The 19,352-nt window shown below is 52.4% G+C and overlaps 1 protein-coding gene across 1 annotated transcript in view; it reads left to right on the top strand.

Annotated features, from left to right (window-relative positions):
- Positions 1-4,569: 4,569 nt before the first annotated feature.
- LOC143958890 (sodium-dependent proline transporter-like) overlaps positions 4,570-19,352 on the top strand; it is a gene marked incomplete at its 5' end in the record, with an annotated part of 31,387 nt that continues 16,604 nt past the window's right edge. The window contains 7 exon segments of the mRNA XM_077467872.1: positions 4,570-4,786; positions 9,678-9,809; positions 11,534-11,682; positions 12,257-12,306; positions 12,710-12,848; positions 16,029-16,163; positions 17,860-17,963. Of these exon segments, the coding sequence (XP_077323998.1) occupies positions 4,570-4,786; positions 9,678-9,809; positions 11,534-11,682; positions 12,257-12,306; positions 12,710-12,848; positions 16,029-16,163; positions 17,860-17,963 (926 nt within the window).

Here is a 19,352-nt window from a genome sequence, read left to right as displayed (position 1 = left end):
GTGGGAACCCCTCATAATGGGCACAGCGGGTGTACAGACCCGGGAACTCAGCACAGGGATGGTGGGAACCCCTCATAATGGGCACAGCGGGTGTACAGACCCGAGAACTCAGCACATGGATGGTGGGAACCCCTCATAATGGGCACAGCGGGTGTACAGACCCGGGAACTCAGGCACAGGGATGGTGGGAACCCCTCATAATGGGCACAGCGGGTGTACAGACCCTGGAACTCAGCACAGGGATGGTGGGAACCCCTTATAATGGGCACAGCGGGTGTACAGACCTGGTAACTCAGCACAGGGATGGTGGGAACCCCTCATAATGGGCACAGCGGGTGTACAGACCCGGGAACTCAGCACAGGGATGGTGGGAACCCCTTATAATGGGCACAGCGGGTGTACAGACCCGGGAACTCAGCACAGGGATGGTGGGAGCCCCTCATAATGGGCACAGCGGGTGTACAGACCCGGGAACTCAGCACAGGGATGGTGGGAGCCCCTCATAATGGGCACAGCGGGTGTACAGACCCGGGAACTCAGCACAGGGATGGTGGGAGCCCCTCATAATGGGCACAGCGGGTGTACAGACCCGGGAACTCAGCACAGGGATGGTGGGAGCCCCTCATAATGGGCACAGCGGGTCTACAGACCCGGGAACTTAGCACAGGGATGGTGGGAACCCCTCATAATGGGCACAGCGGGTGTACAGACCCGGGAACTCAGCACAGGGATGGTGGGAGCCCCTCATAATGGGCACAGCGGGTGTACAGACCCGGGAACTCGGCACAGGGATGGTGGGAACCCCTCATAATGGGCACAGCGGGTGTACAGACCCGGGAACTCGGCACAGGGATGGTGGGAACCCCTCATAATGGGCACAGAGGGTGTACAGACCCGGGAACTCAGCACAGGGATGGTGGGAGCCCCTCATAATGGGCACAGCGGGTGTACAGACCCGGGAACTTAGCACAGGGATGGTGGGAACCCCTCATAATGGGCACAGCGGGTGTACAGACCCGGGAACTTAGCACAGGGATGGTGGGAACCCCCCCATAATGGGCACAGCGGGTGTACAGACTCAGGAACTCAGCACAGGGATGGTGGGAACCCCTCATAATGGGCACAGCGGGTGTACAGACCCGGGAACTCAGCACAGGGATGGTGGGAACCCCTCATAATGGGCACAGCGGGTGTACAGACCCGGGAACTCAGCACAGGGATGGTGGGAACCCCTCATAATGGGCACAGCGGGTGTACAGACCCGGGAACTCAGCACAGAGATGGTGAGAACCCCTCATAATGGGCACAGCGGGTGTACAGACCCGGGAACTCAGCACAGGGATGGGCAGAACCCCTCATAATGGGCACAGCGGGTGTACAGACCTGGGAACTCAGCACAGGGATGGTGGGAACCCCTCATAATGGGCACAGCGGGTGTACAGACCCGGGAACTCAGCACAGGGATGGTGGGAACCCCTCATAATGGGCACAGCGGGTGTACAGACCCGGGAACTCTGATGGGGGGAACCCCTCATAATGGGCACAGCGATGGTTGATGTATAATGAGCGCCTCTCTCATGTATCGGTTGTTGGGAAGTGGTGAGGAGGCGGATCCCGCGGGTTGCTCCTCTTATCTTTATTGCTGGGTGATGATTGGCTCTTCCATAATTGGTGATAAAGTTGAAGTCCATCTCTGGGGAGGGATGGGCAGTGGGCGGAGTCTGGTGGGGATTGGAGGGATCGGTCTCTATGGAATGATCGATCGCTCTGCTGACTTCCTCATATGAGGCAATCGATCTTCATTATCTCTGATCCCAGGAGATTGCTGGACATCCTTCACATTACACCTCAAACCACACCGTCCAATCACATGCTCCGAGAGAGGGAGGAGGCCTCATGTAGAGCGCAGAGGGGTCCCTTGTACCCTCATGTCATGGAGAACCCCAATGGATCCCTCAAGCAGTATGAGGACCCCGGGGTGCCACCAAAAGACGAAACCTCCCATCCCCCGCATACTATAGGAAAAGTGTAGGGAGAAGTGTAAGGAGAGAATGAAGAGGAGAATCGGTACGGAGAGAATGAAGAGGAGAAGCGGTATGGAGAGAATGAAGAGGTGAAGCGGTACGGAGTGAATGAAGAGGAGAAGCGGTACGGAGTGAATGAAGAGGAGAAGCGGTACGGAGTGAATGAAGAGGAGAAGCGGTACGGAGTGAATGAAGAGGAGAAGCGGTACGGAGTGAATGAAGAGGAGAAGCGGTACGGAGTGAATGAAGAGGAGAAGCGGTACGGAGTGAATGAAGAGGAGAAGCGGTACGGAGTGAATGAAGAGGAGAAGCGGTACGGAGTGAATGAAGAGGAGAAGCGGTACGGAGTGAATGAAGAGGAGAAGCGGTACGGAGAGAATGAAGAGGAGAAGCGGTACGGAGAGAATGAAGAGGAGAAGCGGTACGGAGTGAATGAAGAGGAGAAGCGGTACGGAGTGAATGAAGAGGAGAAGCGGTACGGAGTGAATGAAGAGGAGAAGCGGTACGGAGTGAATGAAGAGGAGAAGCGGTACGGAGTGAATGAAGAGGAGAAGCGGTACGGAGTGAATGAAGAGGAGAAGCGGTACGGAGAGAATGAAGAGGAGAAGCGGTATGGAGTGGGGGTGGGATGGGATTGCCGTTTTCCAGCGCTCAGGCGGTTAATGTTCCGTGCGGTGATGTCACGCTCGTTGGAGCGGAGAGCAGACAATCAATGACATAATTACTGTATACACACTGAGAGGTCTTGGGGGTGGGGCTGCACAGACTGTAAATATGGGACAACTTTCCTCTTTGTTGATAAAACACTTTGTAGAAGTGGCAGAGGAAATGGGCGGAGCCACGAATATACAACATCTATAGTGTGGGATGCTCTGATTGGCCGGGAGGTCTCCTATACATCCGGGTGCTGGACAGGCTGAGAATTAAACCCTGATGAGTGTTACTTCCTCTTCGTCTCCCTGCCAAGTTAAAGCATAATGGAGTACTGTGCATCGCATCGCATCTCATCGCATCACACCTCATCGCATCACACCTCATCGCACCTCATCGCACCGCACCTCATCGGATCGCATCTCATTGCATCGCACCGCACCTCATCGCACCGCATCACATCTCATTGCATTGCATTGCATCGCACCGCACCTCATCGCACCGCATCACATCTCATTGCATTGCATTGCATCGCACCGCACCTCATCGCACCGCACCTCATCACATCTCATTGCATTGCATCGCACCGCACCTCGTCGGATCTCATCTTATTGCATTGCACCTCATCGCACCGCACCTCATCGCATCGCATTGCATTGCATCGCACCGCACCTCATCGCACCGCACCTCATCACATCTCATTGCATTGCATCGCACCGCACCTCATCGGATCACATCTCATTGCATCGCACCTCATCTCCTCGCATCTCATCTCCTCGCATCTCATCTCCTCGCATCTCATCTCCTCGCATCTCATCTCCTCGCATCTCATCTCCTCGCATCTCATCTCCTCGCATCTCATCTCATCTCCTCGCATCTCATCTCATCTCCTCGCATCTCATCTCATCTCCTCGCATCTCATCTCATCTCCTCGCATCTCATCTCATCTCCTCGCATCTCATCTCATCTCCTCGCATCTCATCTCATCTCCTCGCATCTCATCTCATCTCCTCGCATCTCATCTCATCTCCTCGCATCTCATCTCATCTCCTCGCATCTCATCTCATCTCCTCGCATCTCATCTCATCTCCTCGCATCTCATCTCATCTCATTGCATCGCATCTCATCTTATTGCATCGCATCTCATCGCATCGCAGCCCGTTATGTGTCACTTGCCTGACACAGGAGCCACCGATGTCACTGCTGTCCCCTGTGGTCCAGAGCGTATCGCTGCCCCGGCCAATCACAGTGCCGAAGCAGCGATGTGCATGCGCACGGGAGCTGCCACTAACGGCATGCTGCTGACGGCGATAGTGCGCCTGCGTGCCGCTGTCTATGGCGCAGGCGCCTGTCTTTTTGTAAATATCTCCTAAAAGGTGCAGGTTTGGGAGATATTTCTTGGACCTGCAGATGAGCCTTAATCTGAGAGAGGTCTGTAAGAATTTACAAGCACTTTAACCCCTGATGACATCACCGGGTCTCTGCGCTTCTCTATGCAATGCAGGCAGATCATGGCTGGTGGGAGGGGTCGGCAGGGGGCAGATTGTGGCTGGTTGGAGGGGCCGGCGGGGGGCAGATCGTGGCTGGCGGGAGGAGCCGGCAGGGGGCAGATTGTGGCTGGTTGGAGGGGCTGGCAGGGGGCAGATCGTGGCCGTAGGGAGGGGCCGGCAGGGGGCAGTATCACAATGCCTTGATAGGCGGGTGTCAATCTGGAGGCGTTCCTAGGCAGATTTCATTTACATAGGTAATACCCAGAAGTGACGATGAACCTCCATGATTGGAAGAACTGAAATCCAATGAAGAAAAAGGGGCGGGCCAGGGACATTTAACCTGGGGAGAAAAGGACTAGATGATGCTGGATGTCCATGTAATCTTCCTTCTTTTATTCTTTCAGGGGATATCAGCCGATCCGGGATCCGATCTCCATCCCAATGCCAGCCTCCCTCCATCATCATCAGCCCCTCAGTCTGGGCCCCTTGCCCTGCCTGCAGGCCCCGCCCCCCGTGAGACCTGGGGGGGGAAGTACGAGTTCCTGCTCTCCTGTATCGGGTACTGCGTGGGATTGGGCAACGTCTGGAGGTTCCCGTACCTCTGCTACAGGAACGGGGGAGGTGAGAGCACAGCCAGCCAATCATATGAGATTTCTGCCATCCCCACCACACCAGCTGAAACTCCAAATCAGGCGAAGGGGAGGGGTTTCTGCTACTCTATGACATCATAGGAGGGAGTGTCTGCCCCAGTCTCCACCCATCCTTTGTCCCCCTCCATAACTGATCTCCTCCATCCCCCATAACTGATCTCCTCCATCCCCCATAACTGATCTCCTCCCTCCCACATAACTGATCTCCTCCATCCCCCATAACTGATCTCCTCCATCCCCCATTACTGATCTCCTCCACCCCCCATAACTGATCTCCTCCATCCCCCATAACTGATCTCCTCCATCACCCATAACTGATCTCCTCCATCCCCCATAACTGATCTCCTCCATCCCCCATAACTGATCTCCTCCATCCCCCATAACTGATCTCCTCCATCCCCCATAACTGATCTCCTCCATCCCCCATAACTGAGCCCCTCCATCCCCCATAACTGATCTCCTCCATCCCCCATAACTGATCTCCTCCATCCCCCATAACTGAGCTCCTCCACCCCCCATAACTGAGCCCCTCCATCCCCCATAACTGATCTCCTCCATCCCCCATAACTGAGCTCCTCCATCCCCCATAACTGAGCTCCTCCACCCCCCATAACTGATCTCCTCCATCCCCCATAACTGAGCTCCTCCACCCCCCATAACTGAGCTCCTCCACCCCCCATAACTGAGCTCCTCCACCCCCCATAACTGATCTCCTCCATCCACCATAACTGATCTCCTCCATCCCCCATAACTGATCTCCTCCATCCCCCATAACTGATCTCCTCCATCCACCATAACTGATCTCCTCCACCCCCCATAACTGAGCCCCTCCATCCCCCATAACTGAGCTCCTCCATCCCCCATAACTGAGCTCCTCCATCCCCCATAACTGAGCTCCTCCATCCCCCATAACTGAGCTCCTCCATCCCCCATAACTGATCTCCTCCATCCCCCATAACTGATCTCCTCCATCCCCCATAACTGATCTCCTCCATCCCCCATAACTGATCTCCTCCATCCCCCATAACTGATCTCCTCCATCCCCCATAACTGATCTCCTCCATTCCCCCATAACTGATCTCCTCCATCCCCCAATAACTGATCTCCTCCATCCCCCAATAACTGATCTCCTCCATCCCCCATAACTGATCTCCTCCATCCCCCATAACTGATCTCCTCCATCCCCCATAACTGAGCTCCTCCATCCCCCATAACTGAGCTCCTCCATCCCCCATAACTGATCTCCTCCATCCCCCATAACTGATCTCCTCCATCCCCCATAACTGATCTCCTCCATCCCCCATAACTGAGCTCCTCCATCCCCCATAACTGAGCTCCTCCATCCCCCATAACTGAGCTCCTCCATCCCCCATAACTGATCTCTGATCTCCTCCACCCCCCCCCTCCATAGCTGAGGTCCTCCACCCCCCCCTCCATAGCTGAGGTCCTCCACCCTCCACCCTTGTCAGTTTATAGATCAATAAAGAACACTGGTTGGAGGAAAGTCACGCTGTGTTCTGGATCAGGTTCTATATTTATAGAGAACACAGATTGGAAAGTTTTGGTGTGTCCCGGGATAATGAGCCGAGGAAAATTGTGTTTACTCATCAGATTTCCTCTCCACACCCAACACATAATAAGCAAGTAGACTGACGTGACACCTGACCGATCGACATGTCAGACTGGTGACAACATCGCTAGATCGTTCCACCCAGAACAGGATACACTCCTACCTGGTGTCAGCCAAACCTCCTGAATCACTCTATTACTCTACTTTATATTTTTTCTCCATCCCCGTCTCTCCTCGGGAATAGATGGGGATGGAGACTGGTTCACCTCGGGAATAGATGGAGACTGGCTCTCCTCGGGAATAGATGGAGACTGGCTCTCCTCGGGAATAGATGGAGACTGGCTCTCCTCGGGAATAGATGGAGACTGGCTCTCCTCGGGAATAGATGGAGACTGGCTCTCCTCGGGAATAGATGGAGACTGGCTCTCCTCGGGAATAGATGGAGACTGGCTCTCCTCGGGAATAGATGGAGACTGGCTCTCCTCGGGAATAGATGGAGACTGGCTCTCCTCGGGAATAGATGGAGACTGGCTCTCCTCGGGAATAGATGGAGACTGGCTCTCCTCGGGAATAGATGGAGACTGGCTCTCCTCAGGAATAGATGGGGATGGAGACTGGATCTCCTCAGGAATAGATGGGGATGGAGACTGGCTCTCCTCAGGAATAGATGGGGATGGAGACTGGCTCTTCTCAGGAATAGATGGGGATGGAGACTGGCTCTCCTCAGGAATAGATGGGGATGGAGACTGGCTCTCCTCAGGAATAGATGGGGATGGAGACTGGCTCTCCTCAGGAATAGATGGGGATGGAGACTGGCTCTACTCAGGAATAGATGGGGATGGAGACTGGATATCCTCAGGAATAGATGGGGATGGAGACTGGCTCTTCTCAGGAATAGATGGGGATGGAGACTGGATATCCTCAGGAATAGATGGGGATGGAGACTGGCTCTTCTCAGGAATAGATGGCGATGGAGACTGGATATCCTCAGGAATAGATGGGGATGGAGACTGGATCTCCTCAGGAATAGATGGGGATGGAGACTGGATCTCCTCAGGAATAGATGGGGATGGAGACTGGTTCTTCTCAGGAATAGATGGGGATGGAGACTGGATCTCCTCAGGAATAGATGGGGATGGAGACTGGTTCTTCTCAGGAATAGATGGGGAAGGAGACTGGATCTCCTCAGGAATAGATGGGGATAGAGACTGGATCTCCTCAGGAATAGATGGGGATGGAGACTGGTTCTTCTCAGGAATAGATGGGGATGGAGACTGGCTCTCCTCAGGAATAGATGGGGATAGAGACTGGATCTCCTCAGGAATAGATGGGAATGGAGACTGGCTCTCCTCAGGAATAGATGGGGAAGGAGACTGGATCTCCTCGGGAATAGATGGGGATGGAGACTGGTTCTTCTCAGGAATAGATGGGGATGGAGACTGGATCTCCTCAGGAATAGATGGGGAGGGAGGCTGGATCTCCTCAGGAATAGATGGGGATGGAGGCCGGATCTCCTCAGGAATAGATGGGGATGGAGACTGGATCTCCTCAGGAATAGATGGGGATGGAGACTGGCTCTCCTCAGGAATAGATGGGGATGGAGACTGGTTCTTCTCAGGAATAGATGGGGATGGAGACTGGCTCTCCTCGGGAATAGATGGGGATGGAGACTGGCTCTCCTCGGGAATAGATGGGGATGGAGACTGGCTCTCCTCGGGAATAGATGGGGATGGAGACTGGCTCTCCTCGGGAATAGATGGGGATGGAGACTGGCTCTCCTCGGGAATAGATGGCGATGGAGACTGGATCTCCTCAGGAATAGATGGCGATGGAGACTGGCTCTCCTCAGGAATAGATGGGGAGGGAGACTGGCTCTCCTCAGGAATAGATGGGGATGGAGACTGGCTCTCCTCAGGAATAGATGGGGATGGAGACTGGCTCTCCTCAGGAATAGATGGGGATGGAGACTGGCTCTCCTCAGGAATAGATGGGGATGGAGACTGGTTCTCCTCAGGAATAGATGGCGATGGAGACTGGTTCTCCTCAGGAATAGATGGCGATGGAGACTGGTTCTCCTCAGGAATAGATGGCGATGGAGACTGGTTCTCCTCAGGAATAGATGGCGATGGAGACTGGTTCTCCTCAGGAATAGATGGCGATGGAGACTGGATCTCCTCAGGAATAGATGGCGATGGAGACTGGATCTCCTCAGGAATAGATGGGGATGGAGACTGGATCTCCTCAGGAATAGATGGCGATGGAGACTGGATCTCCTCAGGAATAGATGGCGATGGAGGCCGGATCTCCTCAGGAATGTAGGAATGCACACATTTACAGTAGCAGAGGTATTCTTGTTCTCCATAATCTGACCAGCTCACAGGAAGTCCTCTAGAGTCCCATATGCCTGTCCTGGGGATATATACATATCATCACTGGGGGAGGGGGACTTATATCATCACTTTGGCGAGGGGGGGGGGCAATGCACAGGGAGGTGATGAGGAAAGGGGCGTGGTCTTCCTGGCCATGTGAATCACAAGACTGGCTGGGGGGATTGTTGCGTGGAGGGGGGTTTGTTGTGTGATTGGTGGGTTTGTTGCGTGGAGGGGGGATTGATGCGTGGTGGGGGGGATTGCTGTGTGGAGGGGGGGATTGCTGTGTGGAGGGGGGGGATTGCTGTGTGGAGGGGGGGGGGGATTGCTGTGTGGAAGGGGGGGGATTGCTGTGTGGAGGGGGGGGATTGCTGTGTGGAGGGGGGGGATTGCTGTGTGGAGGGGGGGATTGCTGTGTGGAGGGGGGGGATTGCTGTGTGGAGGGGGGGGATTGCTGTGTGGAGGGGGGGGATTGCTGTGTGGAGGGGGGGATTGCTGTGTGGAGGGGGGGGATTGTTGTGTGGTGGGGGGGATTGTTGTGTGGTGGGGGGGATTGTTGTGTGGAGGGAGGGATTGCTGTGTGGAGGGAGGAGTTGTTGTGTGGACGGGGGGTTGTTGTGTGGACGGGGGGGTTGTCGTTTGGTGGGGAATAGCTGTGTGGTGGGAGGGATTGCTGTGTGGAGGGGGAGGGATTGCTGTGTGGAGGGGGGGATTGCTGTGTGGAGGGGGGTTGTTTTTTGGTGGGGGGATTGTTTGGTGGGGGTGATTGATGTGTGGAGGGTTCATAGGCATCGAGTCTCCTCCTTGTCGGATAAATGTGATCCTCCATATCCAGAGTAGAAAGCAGAATCAGATTGTTACATTGTATATGCTGATTGGTTGGATCGTATCTGATGGTGAGTGTGTTTTTTTTCCTCTTTTAGGAGCCTTCCTCATCCCGTACTCCATCATGCTCTTCTTCACCGGCCTCCCCCTCTTCCTGATGGAGCTGAGCCTGGGCCAGTATGGGGCCGCGGGGCCCATCACTGTCTGGAAGTGCTGCCCCATCCTGAAAGGTAATCTGCCAGAAAAGGGACAAAGGCCCCTGTGCTGTGTTAAGGCGGATTCTGTAACTGGGGGATGGGAGACTGGGGAAATGCTTCCTCCTGCCTGCAGCAGACTGATGAATGAATGAATGAAATACTTGTATAGCGCACAATGCGAACTGAATCGCCTCTAGGCGCTGTGATGACATCATCTCAACCTAGGCCAAGTCACTGAGTGGAGCTCAAGGGTGGCTTTATAATATAGCACTCTCCTGTAGGAGGCGCTGGATAGGACGGGTCCTGTACTACTTTTGGGCGACCTCGGGGCGACTTGCATTGACTTCTATACAGAAGTCATTTGCAAGTCGCCGCCGAGGCCGCTGCAGGTCGCGGCGAGGCAAGTCGGAGTCGCCTCGCTGCGCCTGCAGTGTGAACCGGCCCTTAATCTTTCCCACCATCTATTGTGTATCACCACTGCGCTAAACAAAACACTCTAAACTAAGCCGCCACTTTAAAAAAACAAAATGTGTACAATATTCCTTATCTAAACAATAGAAAAAGCGGCGCTGAATATAAATCCACACCAGTGAATTCAAAAATATTAAAGATGATAGACCCAGTCCAGTGAACATGAATTACTAAATGTTACTACACTGTGCAAGCCCTGCCCCGAGCATACAGAAAATTAATAGTTTGTATCGAAATTAATTAACACAAATTATTATATAGTGCATATCACCAGATGAATAGTGATAACAAATATATACGATCTGTTGAAAAAAATATCCTGTGACTAAATATTATTCAACACTAAAAAGTAAATAAACAAATAACGAGAATCAAATGAATTGTTTCAAGTTCTATCAAACAATGTCCACTTCCTAAAAACATTGTTACCAACACCACTGTGAAAAGCTCCTGAGAATATAATGTATCCCAGTAAAATCATAGTCCATACGTTGAATCTTCAGATCATAATCCAAATAATGGAATAGTGAAAAAAACGTTTAACCCGTGTCTCTTGTCTCTTGAATAAACAGCAGATTACATCTCCACTCCTCCACCACACCGCTCTAGATGTGACTCCTCTCCCCTTATGTGGTTACACTCACCCGCTGTATACGCCACACACTTTCCTGTTTGGCTGGATGTGCTTTTTCCCTTCACAGGGTTTAAATGGGGTATCCAGGTTTCCACTCCAGAATGCAGGGCTAGTACCATGGCTGTTCTCATAGACGCCACGGATGTTTCCATAGGTGTCACGGCTGTTCCCATAGATATGGCATGACATACAATGGTACGGCCCTCATGGGACCAGACATGTCTGACATACAATGGTACGGTCCTCATAGGTCATGTCTGACATACAATGGTACGGTCCTCATAGGTCATGTCTGACATACAATGGTACGGCCCTCATGGGACCAGTCATGTCTGACATACAATGGTACGGTCCTCATAGGTCATGTCTGACATACAATGGTACGGCCCTCATGGGACCAGTCATGTCTGACATACAATGGTACGGTCCTCATAGGTCATGTCTGACATACAATGGTACGGCCCTCATGGGACCAGTCATGTATGACATACAATGGTACGGCCCTCATGGGACCAGTCATGTCTGACATACAATGGTCCTCATTGATGACAATGGTTCTCCCTGCTCTAAATTCTGGGATATGGGTGAAATGTGGATTTCATTTTATCGGGGGGCCGGCAATGACCGATCGTTTCCCCATTGTCCTCCTCAGGTATTGGGGTCGGAATGCTCCTGGTCTCCTCTCTGGTCTCTCTCTATTATAACGTCATCATTGCCTGGACCTTCTATTACCTGGGCCGATCCTTCCAGAGCCCCCTCCCCTGGTCCTGCCAGGCCCCCAAGTACATCCAGCTGTGTGCGGTAAGATCCTGACCAATCCAGCATGTGTCATCTGTCGTGTGTTCCGTGTGTCATCTGTCGTGTGTCACCTGTCGTGTGTTCCATGTGTCATCTGTCGTGTGTCACCTGTCGTGTGTCATCTGTCCAGTGTGCCATCTGTCGTGTGTCCCGTGTGCCATCTGTCGTGTGTCCCGTGTGTCATCTGTCACGTGTGTCATCTGTCCCGTGTGTTGTGTGTCATCTGTCGTGTGTCCCGTGTGTCATCTGTCACGTGTGTCATCTGTCCCGTGTGTCGTGTGTCATCTGTCGTGTGTCCCGTGTGTCATCTGTCCAGTGTGCCATCTGTCGTGTGTCCCGTGTGCCATCTGTCGTGTGTCCCGTGTGTCATCTGTCACGTGTGTCATCTGTCCCGTGTGTCGTGTGTCATCTGTCGTGTGTCCCGTGTGTCATCTGTCCCGTGTGTCGTGTGTCATCTGTCGTGTGTCCCGTGTGTCATCTGTCATGTTTCATCAGTCGTCTGTCCCATGTGTCATCTCCCGTGTGTCATCTGTCGCGCGTCCCGTGTGTCATCTGTCGTATTTTTTGTGTTTTTCAGAACACATCCATTAACGGGTCTCAGTTCAGCGCCACAGAAGCGTTCTGGAAGTAAGTGAATGAATGGGGGTCCGTCTGTCTGTTGGGTTCTGGAAAGGAATTAATGGGCGGTCCGTCTGTCTGTCGGGTTCTGGAAGTGAATGAATGGGGGGTCCGTCTGTTGGGTTCTGGAAGGGAATGAATGGGGGGTCCGTCTGTCTGTCGGGTTCTGGAAAGGAATTAATGGGCGGTCCGTCTGTCTGTCGGGTTCTGGAAGTGAATGAATGGGGGGTCCGTCTGTCTGTCAGGTTCTGGAAGTGAATGAATGGGGGGTCCGTCTGTCTGTCAGGTTCTGGAAGTGAATGAATGGGGGGTCCGTCTGTTGGGTTCTGGAAGGGAATGAATGGGGGGTCCGTCTGTCTGTCGGGTTCTCTATGGTAATGAAGGTCTGTGGGCCGCTCTTCTCTCTTTGCAGTGAGGAGGTGTTGGGGGTGGTGCACAGCTCTGGCCTCAGTGATCCGGGTCCTGTGCGCTGGCAACTCGCCCTGTGCCTGCTCGCCGCCTGGCTCATCATCTTCCTCTGCATGCTGAAGGGGATCCACAGTTCAGGGAAGGTATGTCGTCATCTCCTCAACCCTATCCTCCCTCTTCATCTCCTCATCCCTATCCTCCCTCTTCATCTCCTCATTCCTATCCTTCCTCTTCATCTGCTCATCCGTATCCTCCCTCTTCATCTCCTCATCCCTATCCTCCCTCTTCATCTCCTCATCCCTATCCTCCCTCTTCATCTCCTCATCCCTATCCTCCCTCTTCATCTCCTCATCCCTATCCTCCCTCTTCATCTCCTCATCCCTATCCTCCCTCTTCATCTCCTCATCCCTATCCTCCCTCTTCCTTCATCTCCTCATCCCTATCCTCCCTCTTCATCTCCTCATCCCTATCCTCCTTCTTCCTTCATCTCCTCATCCCTATCCTCCCTCTTCCTTCATCTCCTCATCCCTATCCTCCCTCTTCCTTCATCTCCTCATCCCTATCCTCCCTCTTCCTTCATCTCCTCATTCCTATCCTCCCTCTTCATCTCCTCATCCCTATCCTCCCTCTTCCTTCATCTCCTCATCCCTATCCTCCCTCTTCATCTCCTCATCCCTATCCTCCCTCTTCATCTCCTCATCCCTATCCTCCCTCTTCCTTCATCTCCTCATTCCTATCTTCCCTCTTCCTTCATCTCCTCATTCCTATCTTCCCTCTTCCTTCATCTCCTCATCCCTATCCTCCCTCTTCATCTGCTCATCCGTATCCTCCCTCTTCATCTCCTCATCCCTATCCTCCCTCTTCATCTCCTCATCCCTATCCTCCCTCTTCATCTCCTCATCCCTATCCTCCCTCTTCATCTCCTCAACCCTATCCTCCCTCTTCATCTCCTCAACCCTATCCTCCCTCTTCATCTCCTCATCCCTATCCTCCCTCTTCATCTCCTCATCCCTATCCTCCCTCTTCATCTCCTCATCCCTATCCTCCCTCTTCCTTCATCTCCTCATCCCTATCCTCCCTCTTCCTTCATCTCCTCATCCCTATCCTCCCTCTTCCTTCATCTCCTCATCCCTATCCTCCCTCTTCCTTCATCTCCTCATCCCTATCCTCCCTCTTCATCTCCTCATCCCTATCCTCCCTCTTCCTTCATCTCCTCATTCCTATCCTCCCTCTTCCTTCATCTCCTCATCCCTATCCTCCCTCTTCCTTCATCTCCTCATTCCTATCCTCCCTCTTCCTTCATCTCCTCATCCCTATCCTCCCTCTTCATCTCCTCATCCCTATCCTCCCTCTTCATCTCCTCATCCCTATCCTCCCTCTTCCTTCATCTCCTCATCCCTATCCTCCCTCTTCCTTCATCTCCTCATCCCTATCCTCCCTCTTCCTTCATCTCCTCATTCCTATCTTCCCTCATCTCCTCATTCCTATCTTCCCTCTTCCTTCATCTCCTCATTCCTATCTTCCCTCTTCCTTCATCTCCTCATCCCTATCCTCCCTCTTCATCTGCTCATCCGTATCCTCCCTCTTCATCTCCTCATCCCTATCCTCCCTCTTCCTTCATCTTCTCATCCCTATCCTCCCTCTTCCTTCATCTCCTCATCCCTATCCTCCCTCTTCCTTCATCTCCTCATTCCTATCTTCCCTCTTCCTTCATCTCCTCATCCCTATCCTCCCTCTTCATCTGCTCATCCGTATCCTCCCTCTTCATCTCCTCATCCGTATCCTCCCTCTTCATCTCCTCATCCCTATCCTCCCTCTTCATCTCCTCATCCCTATCCTCCCTCTTCATCTCCTCATCCCTATCCTCCCTCTTCATCTCCTCATCCCTATCCTCCCTCTTCCTTCATCTCCTCATCCCTATCCTCCCTCTTCCTTCATCTCCTCATCCCTATCCTCCCTCTTCCTTCATCTCCTCATGCCTATCCTCCCTCTTCATCTCCTCATCCCTATCCTCCCTCTTCATCTCCTCATCCCTATCCTCCCTCTTCATCTCCTCATCCCTATCCTCCCTCTTCATCTCCTCATCCCTATCCTCCCTCTTCCTTCTCCTCATCCCTATCCTCCCTCTTCATCTCCTCATCCCTATCCTCCCTCTTCATCTCCTCATCCCTATCCTCCCTCTTCATCTCCTCATCCCTATCCTCCCTCTTCCTTCATCTCCTCATCCCTATCCTCCCTCTTCCTTCATCTCCTCATCCCTATCCTCCCTCTTCCTTCATCTCCTCATTCCTATCTTCCCTCTTCCTTCATCTCCTCATTCCTATCTTCCCTCTTCCTTCATCTCCTCATTCCTATCCTCCCTCTTCATCTCCTCATCCCTATCCTCCCTCTTCATCTCCTCATCCCTATCCTCCCTCTTCCTTCATCTCCTCATCCCTATCCTCCCTCTTCATCTCCTCATCCCTATCCTCCCTCTTCATCTCCTCATCCCTATCCTCACTCTTCATCTCCTCATCCCTATCCTCACTCTTCCTTCATCTCCTCATCCCTATCCTCCCTCTTCCTTCATCTCCTCATCCCTATCCTCCCTCTTCCTTCATCTCCTCATCCCTATCCTCCCTCTTCCTTCATCTCCTCATCCCTATCCTCCCTCTTCCTTCATCTCCTCATCCCTATCCTCCCTCTTCCTTCATCTCCTCATCCCTATCCTCCCTCTTCCTTCATCTCCTCATCCCTATCCTCCCTCTTCCTTCATCTCCTCATCCCTATCCTCCCTCTTCCTTCATCTCCTCATCCCTATCCTCCCTCTTCCTTCATCTCCTCATCCCTATCCTCCCTCTTCCTTCATCTCCTCATCCCTATCCTCCCTCTTCCTTCATCTCCTCATCCCTATCCTCCCTCTTCCTTCATCTCCTCATCCCTATCCTCCCTCTTCCTTCATCTCCTCATCCCTATCCTCCCTCTTCCTTCATCTCCTCATCCCTATCCTCCCTCTTCCTTCATCTCCTCATCCCTATCCTCCCTCTTCCTTCATCTCCTCATCCCTATCCTCCCTCTTCCTTCATCTCCTCATCCCTATCCTCCCTCTTCCTTCATCTCCTCATCCCTATCCTCCCTCTTCCTTCATCTCCTCATCCCTATCCTCCCTCTTCCTTCATCTCCTCATCCCTATCCTCCCTCTTCCTTCATCTCCTCATCCCTATCCTCCCTCTTCCTTCATCTCCTCATCCCTATCCTCCCTCTTCATCTATATCAGTCCCACCTTTTCTCTTTATATATCCCATCTGTTTGTATATAACTCCCCTCCCCCGCTGTCTCCACAGATTGTATATTTTACCGCCACCTTTCCATATGTTGTCCTGGTTGTTCTCATCATCCGGGGGGCCACCCTGGAGGGGTCTATAGACGGCGTGCGCTTCTACCTGACCGCCGACTGGAAGAGACTGCAGAGCGCTCAGGTATCACCCGCTGGGGGCGGGGGGGAGGGGCGCTAGGTTTCCTCCATGATCCTCCTGGGCTCCGTGGCACTCCTACATTCTATACATTACCCATCTGATGGACCCACCTGGCACCAAACCAATACCAGCTCTGTTACCCCAATCATCCCACGCAGGCAAGATGTTGGGGCAGAACCAAAGGAAGGACTCTTTATTGAATAGAAATCCCGGATTTTATACACTTCAGAATTCAGTCACCACAAAGACAATACAACCAAATACTACCCACAACATCTCACGAGATAACGAGGAGCCGACACAAGGCCAATCCCGTCCAATCCCGTCCAATCCCGGCCAATCCCAGCCAATCCCGGCCAATCCCGGCCAATCCCGGCCAATCCCGTCCAATCCCGGCCAATCCCGGCCAATCCCAGCCAATCCCGGCCAATCCCGGCCAATCATCCGACAGACAGAAACAATAGGTGACTCCATTAACTTCATTAACAATGGGAAAGCACACCAAGGCGGCACTCAATAGAAGAGACCCCCAATACAATGTCACCCTGATCCACTCACCAATACAATATCACCCTGATCCACTCACCAATAGGATGTCACCCTGATCCACTCACCAATACAATATCACCCTGATCCACTCACCAATAGGATGTCACCCTGATCCACTCACCAATAGGATGTCACCCCGATCCACTCACCAATAGGATGTCACCCCGATCCACTCACCAATACAATATCACCCCGATCCACTCACCAATAGGATGTCACCCTGATCCACTCACCAATACAATATCACCCTGATCCACTCACCAATAGGATGTCACCCCGATCCACTCACCAATACAATATCACCATGATCCACTCACCAATAGGATGTCACCCTGATCCACTCGCCAATACAATATCACCCTGATCCACTCACCAATACGATGTCACCCTGATCCACTCACCAATACGATGTCACCCTGATCCACTCACCAATACGATGTCACCCTGATCCACTCACCAATACAATAACACCCTGATCCACTCACCAATAGGATGTCACCCCGATCCACTCACCAATACAATATCACCCTGATCCACTCACCAATACAATATCACCATGATCCACTCACCAATAGGATGTCACCCTGATCCACTCGCCAATACAATATCACCCTGATCCACTCACCAATACGATGTCACCCTGATCCACTCACCAATACGATGTCACCCTGATCCACTCACCAATACAATATCACCCTGATCCACTCACCAATACAATATCACCCTGATCCACTCACCAATACAATATCACCCTGATCCACTCACCAATACAATATCACCCTGATCCACTCACCAATAGGATGTCACCCTGATCCACTCACCAATAGGATGTCACCCTGATCCACTCACCAATAGGATGTCACCCTGATCCACTCACCAATACAATGTCACCCCGATCCACTCACCAATAGAATGTCACCCCGATCCACTCACCAATACGATGTCACCCCGATCCACTCACCAATACGATGTCACCCTGATCCACTCACAATACAATGTCACCCTGATCCACTCACCAATACGATGTCACCCTGATCCACTCACAATACAATGTCACCCCGATCTTTTTTGTACGGACACCAGATAATTGCCCTATCAGATGACGCTCCTCTAATCTATGGAGACTTCATGTCATGTCTGTCCTCTCCAGGTATGGAATGATGCCGCCTCTCAGATCTTCTACTCTCTGGGGATCGGCTTTGGTGGTTTGCTGTCCATGGCTTCATACAACAAGTTTGACAACAATGTCATCAGGTAAGTGGCGCACCTACCTGTGCTCTGCCGGCACAGTCATGTTGTATTGAATGGAGGCACCATGGTGTGAGATGGATTTCCCTTTGTGGAGATGAGTTCTTCGGATAAAGTGGTTGTACGCCCTCCTTGTCACAGTCTAGGGTCTGGCTTCTAGGAGACCAGTAGCTATGGAGGTAGAGAGGATCCCACCCGCCAGGAGTTGAACAAGCCGGGGTCCAGTAGCAGATATAGCAGGTAGGGATCGCCAGGAAACAAGCCGAAGGTCAGTAACAAGTGGTCGCAGGTAGGGCTCTAGCAGAAGCCTAGTCAAGGAACAAGCCAAAGGTTGGTAAGAACCATTACTGGAGATGAGGAGAGGTGCAGGAAAGACCAGAGTGAGATATCAGCCGGAGAGAGCACAATAATCTGGCAAACAGGAAGTGCAGCGACATGGCTTAACTCAGGAAGTTCATGGGTGGAGCAAAGGGTTCAAGGTTCACCAGAAACAAGACACAAGGCCGGATTGTCCAATGGATCAGATAGGGAGCTGTCCAGGATCTAAGGTGGTTCAGCGAGACACAGCAGAGCCCCCAGTGCAGTGATTGGCCTCGGGTGACACACAGAGATCAGACCAATCCTCCTACATAAGTTGTACCCGTTTATCTGCCCTCTTCTCTACATCCTTCCAAAGTGCAGAATTTACACAGCATTTCCTAGCTCTGAAAAGCAGGATGTGGGGACCAGTGTTGCATCCGTGAGGAGAGCTCTGAGAGCTGATTGGAGGGAAGGGACACACCCTCCTGCACACAGGAACAGAGCCAGGGCTGTCAATCACAGGCTGTGGGATGGAGGTCCCTCCCCTGTCACCTTTTATCTCTTGGTGTCAGGAAATCTTGTCAGAAGTGACTCATGCAGATATCAGAGGAAGGAGGCGGCAGACAGAAATAACACTCAGTGCTCTGGACTGGGACAAGTACACACTATAGAGGGATGCGCTATGTTCAGATTTCATGTCTGAGATTTACAACCACTTTAATCGGACATCACCATTAGGGTTAGGGCACCAGACATCACCATTACTCTCCTATATTTCCCAGATCAGTGATCAGCATGCTGGATAATCTCCCTCCATCAGAGGAGTCCCCTGGGAGGAGGATAACACTAGAGGGAATCTGAAGCTTCCTCCCTGAGGGTCACAGTGGGAGCTCACTGATTGGCTGACCTGACTCATAACCGCCGGCCAAGTGTTTGCTTCCACTGTTCAGCCTGTATTTATATAATATGATGTGTGATCGGATTGCCCCCCGCGAGGCAGAGAGGCTCCTTTCCTCCAGATTTGGGCCATTCCCTTGTTGTGTCCTCTGGAGAGGCATGAGGTGTGGTCTGGCTCACTGATGTCCTGTCTGTCCC

Source organism: Lithobates pipiens, unplaced genomic scaffold (assembly GCF_037356315.1).
Source record: "Lithobates pipiens isolate NorthernLeopardFrog02 unplaced genomic scaffold, aLitPip1_a1.2 Scaffold_63, whole genome shotgun sequence".
NCBI classification, from domain to species: domain Eukaryota; kingdom Metazoa; phylum Chordata; class Amphibia; order Anura; family Ranidae; genus Lithobates; species Lithobates pipiens.
The sequence above is the reverse complement of the archived record's forward strand: the minus strand, read 5'-3'. Positions and strand labels throughout refer to the sequence as shown.